Source organism: Magallana gigas, chromosome 5 (genome assembly GCF_963853765.1).
Source record: "Magallana gigas chromosome 5, xbMagGiga1.1, whole genome shotgun sequence".
Lineage (NCBI taxonomy): Eukaryota > Metazoa > Mollusca > Bivalvia > Ostreida > Ostreidae > Magallana > Magallana gigas.
The window spans coordinates 42,604,702-42,623,946 of NC_088857.1; the positions used below are offsets into that span (position 1 = coordinate 42,604,702).

General features: G+C 33.3%; 2 protein-coding genes across 2 annotated transcripts; both read left to right on the forward strand.

The window, feature by feature from the left end:
- Nucleotides 1-494: 494 nt before the first annotated feature.
- Nucleotides 495-10,959, forward strand: LOC105333048 (glycerol-3-phosphate dehydrogenase [NAD(+)], cytoplasmic). Its single transcript, XM_011435850.4, has 10 exons — nt 495-646; nt 4,679-4,859; nt 5,354-5,494; nt 5,985-6,126; nt 6,328-6,440; nt 6,747-6,867; nt 7,301-7,410; nt 8,158-8,264; nt 8,773-8,865; nt 9,784-10,959. Exons 1-10 carry the CDS (start codon nt 603-605, stop codon nt 9,803-9,805), a joined length of 1,074 nt encoding a protein of 357 aa, XP_011434152.3. The 5' UTR covers nt 495-602; the 3' UTR covers nt 9,806-10,959.
- Nucleotides 10,960-15,123: 4,164 nt separating this feature from the next.
- LOC105333049 (mediator of RNA polymerase II transcription subunit 30) lies at nt 15,124-19,129 on the forward strand. The gene is made up of 6 exons (XM_011435851.4): nt 15,124-15,216; nt 15,398-15,625; nt 17,829-17,960; nt 18,301-18,453; nt 18,545-18,652; nt 18,759-19,129. Exons 2-6 carry the CDS (start codon nt 15,419-15,421, stop codon nt 18,855-18,857), a joined length of 699 nt encoding a protein of 232 aa, XP_011434153.2. The 5' UTR covers nt 15,124-15,216; nt 15,398-15,418; the 3' UTR covers nt 18,858-19,129.
- Nucleotides 19,130-19,245: the final 116 nt, after the last annotated feature.

Sequence of the window (19,245 nt, forward strand, 5' to 3'; positions counted from 1 at the left end):
TTTCAAGAAAAAAGAAAACTTATTATTCTCACCTTATGAGTTCAAGTTAGCATATCCTACATGTAGCTATTGTTGTCTCCCAACTTCCTTAAACTCATTTTGCATCTCTCTCTCTCTCTCTCTCTCTCTCTCTCTCTCTCTCTCTCTCTCTCTCTCTCAAACAGAGATTTTGATAAGACCTGAGACTCTGGATCTACTGTTCAAATAGTCTTTCTCTCTCTTTATCAAAAAACAGAGATTTTGATAAGACCTGATAAGAGACTTTGGAACTATAGACGGTATAGCAACTGTTCAAATAATATTATGTATAAAGTCAAAATATTGTGTATACCAATATGATATCATATGGCATATTAAAATCTCAGACTTAATGGCAAGATGTTGAATAAGTGTTATTTATATATAGATATATGAATGACACTACATAAGTAAATTGAATCATTTATTATGATTGTTTGCTGAATTTCGAAACTACCGCTAAGTAAAACTGGCTCCACCTCCATTGTTGTCAACAGCCAATCAAATCGGACGACACTGACATACCTCCGGTGAGGGTAACTACATGCAGCGTGTGCATTGAATTTATAAACAGAGAATTCGCAATGGCATCAAAGAAGAAAGTGTGTGTCGTAGGATCAGGAAACTGGTTTGTACAATATTTTTTACACTTAGCAGAAAAATGAGTGGAAATGTGTTTGGAAAAATTGAACCGAAGATCAGTTCGAATTTTCTCTTAACTAGCTCGAATTTACTACAATAATAAGTTCAAAGTCCATATTCAGTAAGCATTGCATTAGTTATTCTACTTTATCTGCATGATTAAAATGATTTTCATTTTTTTTTTGTCTGATGAATGAAATAATTTTTAATGAAAAATAAAATTGAAAGTCTTTTCAGGGGCGTCGGGGGTATATATTTCACATTAAGCCGGTGAATTTAATCATTGGGGAGGGGGGGGGGGGGGTAAGGGGGGATTGAACCGGATTTATCTTGACTTGAAATGAAGATGTTCTACGATTCGTCCAATTATTCTTCTATGAATAAAAATGATATTGCCACTTTAAGAAACAAAACAAAATTGTCTTAATGCATGTTTGGTTGAACTTATTTTATTGTAATATGATTACAATAGAATTGGGCACAAGTTCTAAAACTTGTAGCCCTCTCCGTATACAATAATATAAATACAAAATTTTCACATGCAAATAAAATGTCACATATGTGTATAAATATAAAGATACGAAATGATGTACAGTAAAGTTTCAGATTTAACACATTTTGATGCATAACTGTATAAATCAAAATCTTTTGGATTTTTTTTTATTAAAAATGTGAACTAGAGAAAAGAAGTGTTCAGTCACAACATTACTAAGTTTGTCACCTCCCTAAAGCAAAATGTATGTATTAACTATATCAGAGACATAAATAATATGTTTTTTATGTCTCTGACAATATGTAAATTGCCAATGCTAAATACATTATTAAACAGTAACTCGTCTCTGGCTTCAGCATATTTAGTACCTGAGAAAAAATAATGATCCACATCTTCAACCTTTCCACATATAAATAGAGGACATCAATACAGTTTGCTCCCCAAAATCTACTTAGTACATGCACATGTATTAGAATAAAAATATCATTTATCTTTGTCTTCAGTTTTACTTCAATGAACATTTTATTTCATCACTAATGGATCAATTCAACCACAAAATCCATGAAAATTTATGCTCAACAAACAAAGAGAAGAACTTAAATGCTGGCACAAAATTATCAGTGCATGCTTAAATCTGGTAGAGTAAGCATGTTGAAGTGTTGTATCTTATCTTCTCTAGATTAGAATACCGTCACTCATTGAGGGTGATTTGTTGCTAGTATGTCAAATATCAGGTCTCCATTCCCCTTGATAAAATGATTTCATTCCAGTGTAATATACTGGGTAGGTTAAAAATGAACCACAGCTTTGGTAGACTAGAGAATTTGGCATTTAAAAAAATATAGATCAAGGAATTTTGTAAATGTATCATTGAGTCATTTATTAACTGCATGATAACACACTTTTATAGCTCACCGAGACGAAGTCAAGGGGAGCTTATGCTATACCCCTGGCAACGGCGTCGGCGTCCGTACCTGGTTAAATTTTTGGTGCAGGTCCTGTATCTAAGCTATTACTTGTCCTATCTTCACCAAACTTGCATGGATGATGCATCTGGACCTACTTATGGGCTTGAAAGACTTGGATGCTGAATCTGGGTCCTAAATTTCAGATGCTGAAGGAGGTTAAGGTTTTTGGAGCAGGTTAAAGTTTTTGTTGCAGATGCCCTTTGATAGCAATATCTATGTTACTGCAGGTCCGTACTTCACCAAACTTGCATGGATAGTGTGTCTTATGATACTGATGCACCAGACACGCTTGAGTGCTGAATCTGAGCTATAGGTTTCGGAAGCTGGAGGAGGTTAAGGTTTTTGGAGCAGGTTAAAGTTTTTGTTGCAGGTGTCCTTTGATAGCAATGTCTAAGTTACTGCTGGTCCGTACTTCACCAAACTTGCATGGATGGTGTGTCTTATGATACTGATGCGCCAGACAGGCTTGAATTCTGAATCTGAGATATAGGTTTCGGATGCTGGAGGTTGTTAAGGTTTTAAGAGCTGGTTAAAGTTTTTGTTGCAGGTGCCCTCTGATGATAATATCTTAGTTACTACTGGTCCCTACTTCACCAAACTTGTATGTTGGTGCGTCTTATGATACTGATGCACCAGACAGGCTCGAATGCTGAATCTGAGCTATAGGTTTCGGATGCTAGAGAGGGTTAAGGTTTTTGGAGCTGGTTAAAGTTTTTTGAGCAGGTGCCCTCTAATGATTATATCTTAGCTACTCCTGGTCCAAACTTCATCAAACTTGTGTGAATGGTGCGTCTTATTATTCTGAATGGCTTGAATGCTGAATCTGAGCCATAGGTTTCAGATGCTGGAAGAGGTTAAGGTTTTAAGAGCTGGTTAAAGTTTTTGAAACAAGTGCCCTCTGATGATGATATCTTAGTTATTACTTGTCCTAACTTCATCAGACTTCCATGGATGGTGCGTTTTATGATACTGATGCACCTGACAGGCTTGAATGCTGAGTCTGAGCCATAGATTTCGGATGCTGGATAAGGTTAATTTTTTTTAACAGGTCACATGTTACATAGATAATAGCACTATTTCAAACTTGCATAGTTGATTAAACTGTAATATGAATGAATCGCAGAGGAAGCTTCAGATGCAGAGCTTGATCTCCATTATCAAGGATGCTAAAAAATATATCTTAGTTATTACAGGTCCTAACTTCACCAAACTTGAATGGATGGTGTGTCTTATGAATGATACAGATGCACATGATAGGCATAGATGCTGAATCTGAGCCATAGGTTGCGGATGCTGGAGGAGGTTAAGGTTTTAATTGCTGGTGCCCTCTGATGATAACATCTTAGTTATTACTGGTCCTAACTTCACCAAATTTGCATGGGTGATGTGTCTTATGATACTGGTGCAACCTGACAGGCTTGAATGCTGAATCTGAGCCATAGGTTACGGATGCTAGATTAGGTTTAGTTTTTTGGAACAGGTCACATGTTTTATAAATAGATGATAGCTTGCATAGTTGAATTAAATATATTATAAATGAAACACAGAGGTTGCTTCAGATGCAGAGCCTGATCTCCATTATCAAGGATGCTAAAGAAATCTCCTACCTCACTTAAACCTGCTTGATAGAAAGATGTGGTTGTTGTTAAATGATATAACATGATTCCTATGATAAAGTATTGTATGATATGAAACACTATTGCTTAATATGATACAATATAATATCATATGTTATATTGTAAAAAGTTATATGTTACGATATATTATTGTATCAATTTTTTGATATTTTATGATATGATATTGTATCATGTTATTGTTCTGTATAGTATTGTATATTATGATACAATATTATATAATATTATATTGTATCTTAAATATAGTATCATACGATATTGTATAATATGATATTGGTCTCTGTAATATACAAAACAGAATCCATGAATATCCAAGATCATAAAGTACGATTTTCATATGATATGATAAAGGTGGTCTCATAAAGGTGATGTCTCATAAGGGTGATGCCTTGTCTCGGTGAGCTTTGTAATCTGTGATTACCTATGTTTTAATTTGAGATTTTGAATGGTTTTAAAACTGGTTTTATAATCTAAAAGGAAAATTAATAGGAACAACACTCATTTTGTTAAATAGACCTTGACAAACTGCATTGCAGATTTTGACAAGTTACCATGTAATTATGAATTTATCACAAAAAATGAATATTGCAATCTGCATTTAGTTATTTTAAAGTGGTATTGGGCATTTTGCAATATAAATTTTGATTTGAGTATACCATGTTCGAAATTTGATCACCATTTTAGAATATCAAATTGAGCAGTATATTCTTAGTACCATAATCTAAAAACTTTACCATTACATTGAATGTCTATGTTCAAGGATTTTGATTTATATGCAGTGCAAAGAGAAATTTTGAAAATAGTTTTCTCGAGCTATGTGTAATTTTCTCAGAGAGAGGCAGAAGAGAGAGAGACAGAGAAAGAGAGAGAGAAAGAGTCTAATATTGAAAATTGATATATGTTTCCAACAAATCTTGTTGCAGGGGTTCTGCAATTGCCAAAATTGTAGGAAACAATGTGTTGGCCCAGACTGATCAGTTTGACACTGAGGTTCGGATGTGGGTGTTTGAGGAGACAGTGGAGGGACGAAAGCTTACAGAGATCATCAACAATGATCATGTGAATGTCAAATACTTGCCAGGAATCCAGCTCCCCAAAAATGTGGTCAGTGTCTCAGAATGTATGGCACATAAAACTTGTTGTCAGAGTGGAAGGAACATACAACTTGGTTTTATTTTTAAAAGTTTCATACATTAATTAAAATGAAATATTTTATCATAATATAAACGTAGAATCAGTGGTCACATGTAGTTTAATTATATGTACCAATATTTTAAAATAAGCTGGGAAAATTTATTTAATGATCTGTACCTAAGTTTGCCAAATTTGCATATGTTTGCAATTTCAGGCCAATAATTCAAATATCAACATCAAATAGTTTCAGGAAACTGTCAAGTATGATATCAACATAGTATATTTTGAGCATGTGTTACAGCATTATGTCTGACAGTTTGTGTATGAATGGGTCCTAAAATGATATATGGTAATCAAATACATGTACACATAGTGATATATTTTTAGGTCATTTGAGTCACTCTTTAAAACTACATTGGTTCATGCAACTCTGACTAAAGTTGAAGCTGTTTTTATGATTTCAGGTAGCCATTCCAGATGTAAAGGATGCAGCAGAGAACGCTGACATTTTGATTTTTGTCCTCCCCCATCAGTTTGTTCGGGGCGTCTGTAAGCAGCTTGATGGGAAAGTCAATCCTGGAGCCATTGCTGTGTCACTTATTAAAGTACAGTGTTATCACCTTTCAATTTCTTCAACTGAATCAGGCTGATACTGTAGATTTTTATTAAACATGAGAAATTGATATCCATGTAAAACTGTGATAAGCAAACCTCCCATGTTTTAAAATCATGCTTTTCATTTTCAGACAGATTTTAATGTCTATATGAAATTACTGGTATATCAAAAAATTGGTGCTCATGATTTGATATATTCACAATTTGATACAGAACCACAGAATAGCAAAATTATGTACTGGTGTAAAAGAAGAAATTTACAGTATATAACAGCTTGATAACCTGGGCTTTTTTCTTGCAGATGATCAGATGATGAAAACAATACAATTAATAATAATGACTCAGAAAGAAATAATATTTTTTAAGAAGACATTAGTTAATATCCCTATTTATATTTTGAATCAGGTGTTTTTCCTGTAATTTTTATTATTCTTGTAAAACTGACTTTTTTCATACGTATGTCTTGTTTTAATTTTTCAGGGTTTTGATGTAGCAGATGGTGGGGGAATACTTTTAATATCAGACGTTATACGAGAAATGTTAAAGATCCCCTGCGCAGCATTGATGGGTGCTAATATAGCCAATGAAGTAGCCAAAGAAAACTACTGTGAGGCCACAATAGGTAATATCTAACATCTACATTACTAATTTATTTTTGTAAAATTAAGATCTTAATATTTTAAGACTATTCAGGTTTTGAATATAACAGGTATATCAATGATAGCTTGTAAATACCTTCACATAGTTATGTTAACTTTGTGTAATTTACTAGTAATTAATAGTATGTAAGAATTTTGAAAAAAAATATCAAACTGCATTCCAGGTATAAAAGTCAAAGAGCATGGTCCCCTTCTAAAGGACCTGTTCCAGACAGATTATTTCAGAATCGTTGTCTGCGATGATGAAACCACAGTAGAAGTGTGTGGTGCTCTAAAGGTATGACCCCAAAATCTGCTCCTTGTAAACCAGTAAGGGCAGTAGTGACACAAATAATGCTTATTTTGATATGTAGAGTTTCATGATTTAATTCAAAATCTAACCTTATACTTAAGTGCTGTTACAAAATTTATTAATATTATTTTTCATACAAGTTCCATAAAGATTGAATTTTTGGGTCAAAAGAGTAAAAAGGAATGTTGTAAAATGTACATTTTTATATAAAGAGTGTCGGTAATTGTTTACTCTTTCATAGAGAAATCCAAAGCCCTCATTTTGAATTTGTGATTGAATTTATTTTCCAAGAACATAGTGGCAGTGGGGGCTGGTTTTGCAGATGGACTTGGTTATGGAGACAACACCAAGGCAGCAGTGATCAGGCTGGGCCTGATGGAGATGATCAAATTCTGTGAAGTCTTCTATCCAGGTAATGTCCACAGAAAAACACATGCTCAGCAAATGTCGAGTGTTACATTTTAAACAGTTGGGTCACATTTTGTTTGCACCTTGGATTTATTATAGGGGATGGTCTTTCTTTAGGATGACCTGTCTATTCATTCCCCTAGTTACAACCTTGACCTTGTTCACATAATCTTACATTGCATTACATGGTTTAGTGAAAGCCAATGTCAATATAAAATCTAATCTTATTAATACAGGTCAAAGGTGAGTTTTTTCCCATTGGTTGTTTCTTAGGAATAGGGCTTAGTTCCACCACTTTCTTGTACATGTGTCTACTTAATCTTAGGTAATGAATGGGTAGCTCTCCTGGAGGATCAAAATGGTTGAATTACACCACAAAAACAATTTATAAAGTAAAATGATATACAGGTACATGTACAGTAGTTGTTTTGTTGTAGAATCCAATCAGTCCACGTTTCTAGAGAGTTGTGGTGTTGCTGACCTTGTCACCACTTGTTATGGTGGACGAAACAGGAAAGTAGCGGAGGCTTTTGTCAAGACTGGGAAGGTACAGTCCAGGAAATACTGATACATATATATGTGTTTTTAAATTTTTTTTTTTACATTTTAATGTATGTATATTTTCAAGATAAACAAAATTGTCTATGAAGTCAACAGTGCCACAGAAATAACTCAGGAGAGAGGTGGTTCATGGGATTTATGAATTGTAGTTTGAATATGTACAAATATATACGGTACCATTATACATTTTACATACCACAGCTAATACTGGTAGTTAGGCTGCCCAAAGTTAATGATATGTTTAACATCACCTTTATAATACCAGACCTACAAGGGAGATCAATAAAATTAAAAAAAAAAACCATTCAAACATTTGAACGGATTTTATTCATTTATGTTTATACATGCAAATACAGTGAGTTTTCAAGCTACATAGAGATTAGCTGTTTAGTGAACTTTCCTGTCACTTTTAAAGATGATCCCATTGCATATCTGATGTATAATCCTTAATATGCCTTAAGCATTTTGTATTTCTACAGACTGCAGCATTTAATTGCAAAAAGGTCAATCAGATTGAAATCAAAATGAAAATTGGGGTTGTTTTTTTTTAAAACGACAATTTCTTCTTAACCTTTAATGCTCTCAGGTGACATTGAACATAGAATAAACTTTGAACAGCCCTATGTATAATTCAATTTTCTCAATAAAATTTATATATGTATATGTACATTTATCATGTTATGGATATTTGTTTAATATATGGAATGTGCATTAAAATGACAATTTGTTTCAGTCAATTGAAGCACTTGAAGCAGAGATGTTGAATGGCCAGAAGTTACAAGGACCTCCTACTGCATATGAAGTCAACTACATGCTTAAAAACAAAAAGATGGAGGATAGGTATTTTATTCTTTATTAAGTACTTTAAAAAGAGGCATTTTTGTGTAGCTGTTCCATTAATATATTACAATTAGCATTTGTGCAGAAAGTTGCTTCCAGTAAATCAATTACATTAGTATGGTAAATGTCCTGCATAAAATTTTGCTTAATGACATAATATAGTTTTCATAATTATGATTTTTTGTCCTGACTTTTTATAAACAAAGAATCATTTACATAAGAATATATGTCTTACATAATGTCATGACCTTGACCCAATCTCTTTTGGAGAGTCAAGGTTACTACCAGAAAAATGTTAAATTTTAGGTTCATATCTTTCCAATAATACACTGGTTGGTAGTTCCTACTTTTAGAATAATTGTGGTCTTGTTTCTTGTGTGAGTTTATATAACTATGCCAACCATTAAATCTGCAAAGATTTTATGCAACTGTATATTGCTATTTTAGATTGACTGTACACAAACAGTTCACCTCCAAAATACTTACCAATATTTTTTCTGTATTTCAGATTTCCATTATTTACTGCCATACACAATATATGCAAAGGGAATTTGGAAGTCCAAAAATTTATGGACTGTCTCAAAAACCATCCAGAGCATATGTAAGACATGACAAATTCTGGGCCAGCATTTAGTTGTGATCTTCACATCCTGTCTGTAGTTCATGTATCTATAAACATTGTTATCCTATTGTATCATTTTATTGAATTTTGCCAATGATTTTATGTTGATTATGGAAAGGCAGATGATTTTTTAAATTAGCACTATATGTATTTGTGCCAGTACTTAATTGTGAACAGATATCATGCAGTGCCTATTGTTTTGATTGAATACCAGCTAGAGCTTATATTTCAACTAATCTGTCCTTGTCTCTGTCAGTGAAACTTGAGTGTCATTAACATAGTGATGAATTCATTAACATGACAATCTTTGAAAGAACAAGCATTTTGATTAAATGAACATTTATTAAATGTATTTCTCTGTATAAAACTTGTGTACATCCATAACACTAACATACAGAATCAATTAAAGCATTTGATGGCACTTATTTGTTCAGTGAGGTTAAATATTTTTTCCACTACATGTATTTCAACTGCTTGTTTAATGATAAACATGATAATTTTTTTTATATAATGAAACTTGTAATAATAATGTATTTATCATTGTCATTGTTTATAAATGTATTTTGCAGTGCCAACAAAGAGTCTGAATTATCATAATTTTCTATTTTGATGAATGAGACAATAAGGGGTATCTTAACATTCATCTTTATCTTTTTCTAACATTTTCTTTTTAACAATGTTTGTCTTACTTATACTACTGGTGATATATAAAGGGTATTGTAGTAATCATGTACAAGAGGGTGATTAGTAATGCATGTGTTTATAGCTTGTTTTGTCTCAGCATTGAATTACTAATGTATGTTCTGTTCTTATGTAAACATTATATTCACTAGTATAATAAACATCTGATAGAAATTGATGATTATTGATTTAATTAATTTATACATTTGATTTTAGGTCACCTAATCCACGCCTTTAGATCTCTTGAAAACCTTTGCCTTGGCTGTAATGATATAAACACTTTGGGAACATCTCTTAGCTTTTGCAATTTCTTCATACTACCCTTTTAGATGCAGCAGCAATAAAATGTACAATGGAACATTTCGCTGAATTTGCTTAATTGTTGTATTTATTCCACATTTATCCAACCTTTCTGTTGTGAAAAGCTTGCATGTATTTGTTTTATGATTGCTTATTTATTCTTTTTTCTGTCCTTTTAAGTTTCATAGTTGTTTGTTGCTTTAAGCATTGTGTTGTCTTATATTTAAGATATGTATAAATTTATTTACACTGTATAGTATATATGCATATTTGAGCACCAGTTAGAACTTGCTGAATTCTATATCATATGCTTCAAGCTTTGATTCATTAAAAATTCAAAATCATTCGAACTAAAATCCATTTCAAGGTGGTCAATCATAGTCATAATGTAACCTATATACATGTACATGTATTTGATAAAAGATTTGCCTTCCTAATCTTGTGTTTTAAATTCTAATTAAATTTAAAAAAAAAACAAATTGTAAACAAATATCCAAATAAAGAGGAAGAAAGAAAAAGAATTTTCTTCACCCCCCCCCCTTCCATTAAAAATCAACCCACCAAACGTTTGCGTCCAATAACATTAATTTTGACTAGAAATGCATCTACAAATGAAGTAATTAACACATGCTTTACTTACCATTAGAGAGATGTGACTGACAAACATTAATTTTGTTGCACTAACAGATTATTTTTTAGGTTTTAAAGTGTAGACAAAACGTGTAGCTTTTATTCTGTGGTTGATATTTATAAACAGGTGAAAATATTTATCAGAGGCATATGACTACTATATTTATAGCTCATGTATTTATTGTGTAATAAAATGTATAGAACAATTACTACATCCTATTCTATGTAATATTCAAGGGCTATATATTCAATCATGTTGTAGGCTTGTATATTTTCATAAAATTAGGATGATATTTTATCATTGTTAGACGTCTTTGTGAATTTGATTAAGTGTGTATGAAACTTGTTAGAATATTGTACATGTATGCCATTTAATTACAACAGTGATCTATATGTTCGTTAACTGATGAATGATAATCATAAGCTGTGGTGGCATTATTTAATAAAAATTCAACGTACATGCATATTCACTTGCTTTAAATAAACTAACCCTTGCACACATCATAAGAAAACCGGCCAGTTAGGGTTTCTGGCTCTAAATCAGTGGGTTTTATAATTTCGAGTTGAGCCTTCCAACTGATTTGATTTTATATATCGCAGTAATGCAGTTACATCCAAATATGTGTAAAGATGACAAAGACATTTTCAAACCATTGAAACTAAAATTTAGCCAGTCTAATAACGCAGCAAAGAGACCCTGTCCTGACAACTCCGGAAGCACTGCAGCTGACACCACATCCGATGATAACTTACAGGAACTCGGATCTATATAAAGAACATTTGAGCACGAAAATAAAATGAAAGAAGCTATACATATCTCAAAAACGAATCGATGAAAAACTCCATCGACGAAAACATAAATTCAAAAATTGCTAAACTTGAAGAAGTTGCCGAGACGTAAATTTTTCTTCAATGATCGCTACCTTCATAACCCACAAGAATCATCAAAGAAAGCATTTTATTGTTTATATTTGCATCTTTCTTTTGATAAATTAATAAATTGATCGTAAAAAGTAAGAAAAATTAACCAAATTATTGTTAATGTGCATCAGTACGTTAGATAAAGAAACAGCAAAATCGTCTCCTGTAGAAATTTGAGTCTGACATGATTATTTCTTGCAGTCTGTGATTTTTCTTAGGCTGCTGGTAGTTTCGACCAATCGATAAACGGGGCGTGTAGATTTCAATCTTGTCAGTTTCTACAGATCTACAATCAATTCTCCTAAGAAGTAGAGGGAATCATACTCAGAGGGTGTAAATATATTCTATTGTATAGTATTAAATATGATCGTTTTTCAGCGACTTCCCTAGTAGTCCAAACAGTATCTACATTTATATATATATAATACAGCTGTAAAAAACCCATCTTCATCAAATGCATATGCTGTACGATTAAAAAAGGACGATTCTCATAATTTATTATTATATGAATAGTTCAAGCAATTCAAAGCATGGTCCGTGCAAATCCATACACATTATAAAGGAACTGTATCACTGTGCATGTGTGGTGGTATGAATTTATTAAATATTTTAAGGGATATCATTCCAGACGCATTCATTCAATCTTTATTCCCCCCTTTCGGAGATTTCATGTCACATAAAATGCAAACTACATATAATTAATAAACGTAAGGATAATCAAGAATATAGAACTACGCACAAATGTAAGCAAAATATATATACATGCAAGTAGAAAAAGAGGTAAGTTACTTACATTTTTTTTCATGCAGCTAGTTAGCTGCTTACATATTCGAAGCCATTAAAGAAAGCATCGATTTGTAACACTTAAAATATTAATATGTGCAATACTTTAAGTATACTGAATTGAAATGGTGTATACATGCCAGAATTTAAAATAGCCGGTGTATTTTTTGAACCTTTTAAAATTAATGCCCTTTGTGTTGGTCTGTGCTCCATATTTTATATTATTTAAGGTCTAAAATGGAAAACCAATTAATTGAAATTAACAAAAACATTGACATGTTAGGGATATATCATATTGTGTCCCAACAACTGAACGATATAGGAAAATAATAGAAATCCGTATTTATATAGTCATATCCAAAGTAGCATATATATATATATATATATATATATATATATATATATATATATATATATATATATATATATATATATATATATATATATATATATATATATATATATATATATATATATATATATAACACACACAACTTTTAGGGGGGGGGGAGGGGACTTCATTGCTTGCATGGATCTAGAAAAAATAAATCAGGATGGATCCGAGCGATATATAACCGTGACGTGTTATCTGGGGATCTGGGGGAAGGGGGGGGCAAAACTTAAACTATAAAATTTAATTAAGTTTTGAATTTTCAGAGGGGTCCGGCCTAGCTGCAGAACTGTAGCTCCACGGGAAATTTGGGTTTACCATTTGTTTACGGTCTGTCAACCCACATTTTTGTGGAGTTACAGATCAGATCCGGACCACCCCCTTCGACCCCCTTATGATTTACATGTACTTCATCAATTTTATAGAAAGATGTTCAAGTGATCAATAAAAACCATCTGTAAGAAGCACCAGCTAGGAAGGTCTATATTCTACATACATGTACATGTAACTTCAAGATGACAAAACCTGTTCTTTTATTACCATCAAATTGTCAAATGGAAAACCTTAAATTATACATGTTATACTAATAGTATACATTGTAGAAAATGGATCCTTGATATTATTATTAATACCGAGCGCAGCGAGAGGCGGGCGAAGCCCGCCTCGCGAAGCGAGGATTAATGGTAACACGTATATATATAAGAAAATCAGTGAAAAGTGAAAGTTGAATCAGGGGTACTAAGGCCAAAAAAAATTTCTTCCAGCCCTGGGCGCCGCCATCTTGGCAGCCATTTTGTTTTTAAAAAGTTAGTTCGGTCATTGATTGATCGGTACTTATCGATGTTTGTTGCCCCTAAACTCAATTAAATAAGTTCCAGTGTTTCAATAGAAGGTCATTCGAATTAAAAGAAATTAAAAGGGAAACCAGATAATTTTCAATAGTGCTTTAATCAAGAAACACGACTTGTTCTATGTATGTCTTATCAAATTATCAGATGGAAAATAAAATATTAAGGTCGATTAACTGATCTTTTAGTTACCGAATAAAGTATTTAATTTTCTTACAGCGGCATTCATATGAATTAAATTGATGAACAATGAAGGAAGAAATAAAATAAAAGTTCGGAATAACGTAACTCTCTTCGGCTATTTCCGAAGACAAAACTTGAACGTTTTACGTCTAAAATATGACGTCATAATCTAGACTGAGCACGGGACGTTTAGTTAAACTTCGGCTAATGATTTGACAGGCGGATCCTACTGTGTGCGTTTCACATAAATTTTATTCTACAAAAATCAAACTGCACTGTGTTAAATCTGCGCTCGGTCTAACGGTCACACCGTTTACATATTAGTTTTATAGCGAGCGCAGCGAGGCGGCGCGAAGCGCCGCTCGCGTAGCGAGCTCCATAGACAACGTGTACGAACGGAGGAAATTCGAGTTAAAATCTGCACATTGTTCAAAGAAAATTTTGTGGACCCGCGTGAAAACGTTCTACTATCCCAGTGATCCTTTGCGGTGCATAGCAACATCGTGGAACAGGAAGTGTTTCTACGGAAAATTCTAAAAACATTACAGTAAACAAATAAGCTTACGTAAAAAAAACTGAACTTTATATGACGTCATTTCCTTCTCCGAATTTGTCCGACAATTTACGAAAACTGTCGAGCGCAAAAGAATGTTAACTATGACGTCACAAAGATCTCGCGTTTTAATTTCCCGCGATACATTTAGAGGTGGATCAAGCATATGTACTGGATCATGTAGGAAGTACTCAGTATCAGTGTTAACGGTGACTCTTTGGCTGATTAGTTTTGATCTACGTGCAGCCACCTCATTTTGTAATGAATAGATAAAAGAAAAGAATTAAACTGTTAAAATATCTACCGGTACATGTATTTGTTATATAGTTGCATATGTGGTCAAATAATATTGGATATCACACACTAAGAAAGGGTTGAGGGCACGTACATGTCTACAACGCAGCGTCGCTTATATAGCGTACAGAAATTAAAAAGATTTAAAACAAAATTGATGTCACAGAGGAAAATAATTAAAACACAGGTTACAACAAGGAACAAAATGAGAAATAACAGACAAGATTTATTTTTTTACTGATTTTAATGATCATTATTAAAAGGTAAAGAAAAGATAAAACATAATTGTATCTGCATAAAAAAAAAACGGCGTTGTGTTTATCAAAATATTTTAATACAATGTAAGTCTGTTTAACATTTTATTAATGCTCAGTGGTAGTTTGTTTAAGTGTATAAGACTAGGAAGGGGTCATTGGATAACTTCGGGTTCCTTGCGGTGGTAAGTTTTCGAGACAAAGCCAACGTTTTTTGGTTAGGGCAAGTCCACGGGTTGCATTTAACAATGATGACAGATGTGTGGTTCCTTCTGCGCTCGCCCCAACGGTCACACCGTAAAACATATTATCTAGGAAAAAAGTTTATGAAATTTTACAGGCTCGACCAACTCATTCCGGCGATTAGTCCTTATATTTTAACAGAATTGCACATGCGCAGTTTATATTTTCATTTTCGTCGGCGACTATCAATCGTACACAATGTAAAGGAACGTTTACAGTAGACACGATAAATACATTGTATCTTTTGAGGTACTGTATATGCTTTAATGAAAAGTTAACTTTATGTTTATTTTCAACATTACTTAAAATTTCAAAGTAAATAATGCAACGTTAGAATTAGAGTTCCATATTTCATTACAGCTGAGCACAGGTATATATCATTCAAAACCCTACAAACAGAGGTTTTATGTTTAGTATGCTAACTTTACAGTATTCATAAATCTATGACCTAATGGCCAACCCAGGGCATCAATATGGTCATTCCATGATGTCCCAGCCAAGCATGGGGCAACAATACCCAGCAAGCACAATGGCAAGCCAGCAGCAGCAACAACAGCAGCAACAAGGCATGATGACCAATCAGCACAGCATGATGGGAGTCCAGCAAACTCAGCAAGGCATGATGGGACATCAGCCCCAGACATCAGCACCTCAGCAGGTGGTTACAAACAAACCTAATGTCTAATACCTACTGGCGTGCGACCAGTTCTCGCCGAGTACCATTTCTCGCCATTACATTGTGACGTCATTTTTCGTCTATAATTTTATGTGTTGATAAAATGACATCACAATGTACTGGCGAGAAATGGTACTCGGCAAGAACTTGTCGCACGCCAGTATAGTAGAACTGTCTTTGAAACCTTTCAATCCATTTAGTAACATTTCAGAAAATTGTAAACAACTAATTTTATAGGCAACGCCATAATTCTCAAAAAACAGGTTTCTAGTCCCAAAGATATTGTTACTGTTAGGTCCTGCTCTATTTATAAAAAAGTCTTATATTTAGTTTTAAAATCATAAAACTAACTTGTCACTTATCATGTTTTAAAATATACTGTTAGTTCTTACAATGATATGTTCTGTTGAAAGGGGAAGAGATAATTTTTGGGGGATTATTGTGAGGTATTGTATGGTGACGTTAAACTATGTTTACACTGTATCTGAACATATTTATTGAGATGTTGACCATCTCAAAGAGCCCATATTTGATAAAGGCAGTACAGCAAAAAGATTTTGGAGGACATTAATGTGATCTTTACTTCTAACTTAGAAATTAATTCAAGATTATTGCACATCTTTTATCAACCAAGCACTCTATAGGAGTAGTTTAAGGCAGATAGGGCCAAGGAGACAAAATTATGGTCTGAACAACAATTTTAATTAGACAGGGGCGTAGCTAAGGTTTGTTTATTGTGGAAGCAAATTAAGGCAAAAGTTTGGGGGCCACCTTGAGGCCTTGAATTGGTCCAAGGCGAAGCCTTGGTAGGGGTCCAGGGGCAAAGCCCCTGGAAGCTGGCAAGTTTTCAGCATTTCAGACTCTTAATTTAGAGTATCCAGAAAAAGTTTCATCAATATAACCCTAGTTTTTAATGTGTAAAATGTTTACTTCATCATTCAACATAATAAATTTAACGATAAAGAATTAAGAAAAATTAGTGCATGATTTATAATAAGATTAATTTTAATTTTATGTAATAAGTCTTGTGCTTTTTCTCCTGCTGACGAGATCTATAACATTTTAATTAATAACTATATATCTAAACTTTAAACTTTTATGAATCCTCGATAATCTATTCATGATCTTGTCAACCTGTCACTCAGGAAATGGAATTGTATGCAAATTGTAATAGCAAAAAGGAAATATCAGAAGAGCAATTGATTATTTTTTGCTTTTTCTCAGCAAGTTCTGAGATATCATCTGCTACATTGACTAATCAATGGAAAATATAAAATCCGGAATTGTTTATTTGGTTTAGTTTAATTTTTATTCCTAAAACAAAGTTTTAATAAATCAGCATTATTTAGTTTTATTATGTTTTGGTGAAAATGATATGGAACCACTTGACTACTTGCATACATCTAGCTACACGCCTGTTAGATCTGCTTTAACTTTGGCATTTGACATATATACTTGGTTCAAGGTCATTGTGTACCCTTACTTGCAGAGGGTCTTTTGGTACAGTTTGAGTAAGAATGGACTAAGGAGAGAGGAAATATTTTCAGGAAAGGACTTTTAACCAGTACTAACTGTGACCTTGACCTTTGACATAGAAACTTGACTCAAGGTAACTGCACACCCTTTACCTTCAGTCTATTTGTAATGTCTGATCAAGTTTGGAACTAAGGGTAAAGAAATAAGGGCCATCAAATGAAATTTTAAAAACCAATGACCTTCACATTTGATCTAGCAACTTGTTTTATTATAAAGGTCACTGCTTGTTTTTTTCCCACAAGCACTCTTTAGATAGTCAGATGGGCCAAAGGAGATAAAATACATGGTCTAGAGAAGGATTTTGCATACAAGTTTGGTCCCGACAAGGATTTTGCACTAGGTATGCCATGACCTTACTTATTGACCTTGAAACTTTTTTCAAGGTCACTGCCCACTCTCTACCAAAAGTCACTATATGGATGAAGTAGGAGCCAGATTGGCTAAGGGAAGAGGGATTTTAGATGGATGGAGAAACTGATCACTATAGGGCATCCACAGAGTGGGGCCCTAATCTATCTTGTTGTGGATTTATCGATAAAAATGTGATATTAGATTTCAGTTATGTTTTAGAAGGATGTGTAACATTTTATTTTTTTTCTAAAATAGATTAAAATATATGTATTAAAAAACAATGATTTGATGATTATAGGTACAACCAATGATGTCTCCTACTAAAGAGATCAACGGGGTCAGCATGTGCAAAAAAGGACAGGAATATGTACAGGAGCTATTCCAGAAAATGCATGACATTTTCAAATACATGACAACGAAAGCAAATCAGGTATTTAGAGTAACTGAGTTTTGACCCAGTTTTATTATCTTTCCTTGGTTTTTGATACCTTTCAGTTGCATTACTTTGTTTAAAAAAATCCAAAACCCATTATCTTCCCTTATTAAAGAATTTCTCTGTAAATGTTTAGGCAAAAGGAGCAACATTAGAGAAAATTGTGATCACGTGATTTTTCAAAATAAATCTTAATTCTCGGTACTAGATTTGACTAAACTCACATTTATGTCTTGACTACAGTCATTTGTAAAATAATGTTATTCACCCTGATGAGTTATCTCTCCTATCAGAGGGTCACAGTATCTTAAAATAGCTTCCTGAACATATTTTCCAGCTACCTAATGGCATCAACTGTAGTGTCCAGATGGCCACGGAGAGGAGGGCAAAGGTCGCGGAGCAGATTGAGCATCTCACCATGCTGTTCAAGAAAATCCGACTGTTCTATGACAATGTGAATGAGATGTGTCCCGATGACCCTGATGATGATGTAAGTAAAGAGAGGGAGGATTCTTGTATAAAATAATACATGAAGTCCTAAACATGGTATTTTCAGTGATGCACTATCTACATTATTTCAGGTTTTGGTGGCAGTAATGGGGCAACCATTTGAAGAAAAGTTTACACCAAGTCCTGACTCATGTTTTAAGTACAAAATTGGAAAAGAAGAAAACAGAGAAATGGTAGAAGTAAGGGGTCTTTTTTCATTTCATGAAAATAATACCTGGAAGATTTTGTTTTGTTGGATATGATAATTCAGGATTTTTAATATAAATCTTGTTTTGATTTCCATAGCAACTTAGAATGAAGAACCGGCAGTTGAAGGCTATTATTGATCAGATGAGGACCATTATCTGGGAAATCAACACAATGATTGTGATGAGAAAAACTTGATGCTAGAGATTCTAGTAACTACATGTAAATCTGGCTCCTGACCTGGCAATCATATCTAGCAGCGACTTTAATGTCAGTTGTGCAGCTTCAAGAACATTTAGTCAGGTACTTTTGTGCTGATCATCAAACAGACAGAACTACAACTGATGATGGATATCTAGATCTGGTATACCCTGACTGATACATGTACATAGAAACAACAATTGTTTCAGTTTTGTATGTCCTTTATTGTCATGTACTGTGAATCATTAATAAACATCACAACAGCTGAAGTGGTATTGTTTCTTTTTGCAAACAAATGTATTAAATCTGGTTGACAACTATGGACAAGTTTTCTTTGTAAATATTTTTTCAGTATATCTATAACAATGTATAAACATTACAAGTT

Excerpts from the sequence above, each read along its gene's own strand:
- LOC105333048 (XM_011435850.4), top strand. The coding sequence starts at position 603 with ATGGCATCAAAGAAGAAAGTGTGTGTCGTAGGATCAGGAAACTG. Across the intron at positions 647-4,678 it reads GTCGTAGGATCAGGAAACTG|GGGTTCTGCAATTGCCAAAA; the intron begins GTTTGTACAATA and ends ATCTTGTTGCAG. Across the intron at positions 6,441-6,746 it reads AAGTGTGTGGTGCTCTAAAG|AACATAGTGGCAGTGGGGGC; the intron begins GTATGACCCCAA and ends TTATTTTCCAAG.
- LOC105333049 (XM_011435851.4), top strand. The coding sequence starts at position 15,419 with ATGGCCAACCCAGGGCATCAATATGGTCATTCCATGATGTCCCAGCCA. Across the intron at positions 17,961-18,300 it reads TGACAACGAAAGCAAATCAG|CTACCTAATGGCATCAACTG; the intron begins GTATTTAGAGTA and ends CATATTTTCCAG. Across the intron at positions 18,454-18,544 it reads CCGATGACCCTGATGATGAT|GTTTTGGTGGCAGTAATGGG; the intron begins GTAAGTAAAGAG and ends ACATTATTTCAG.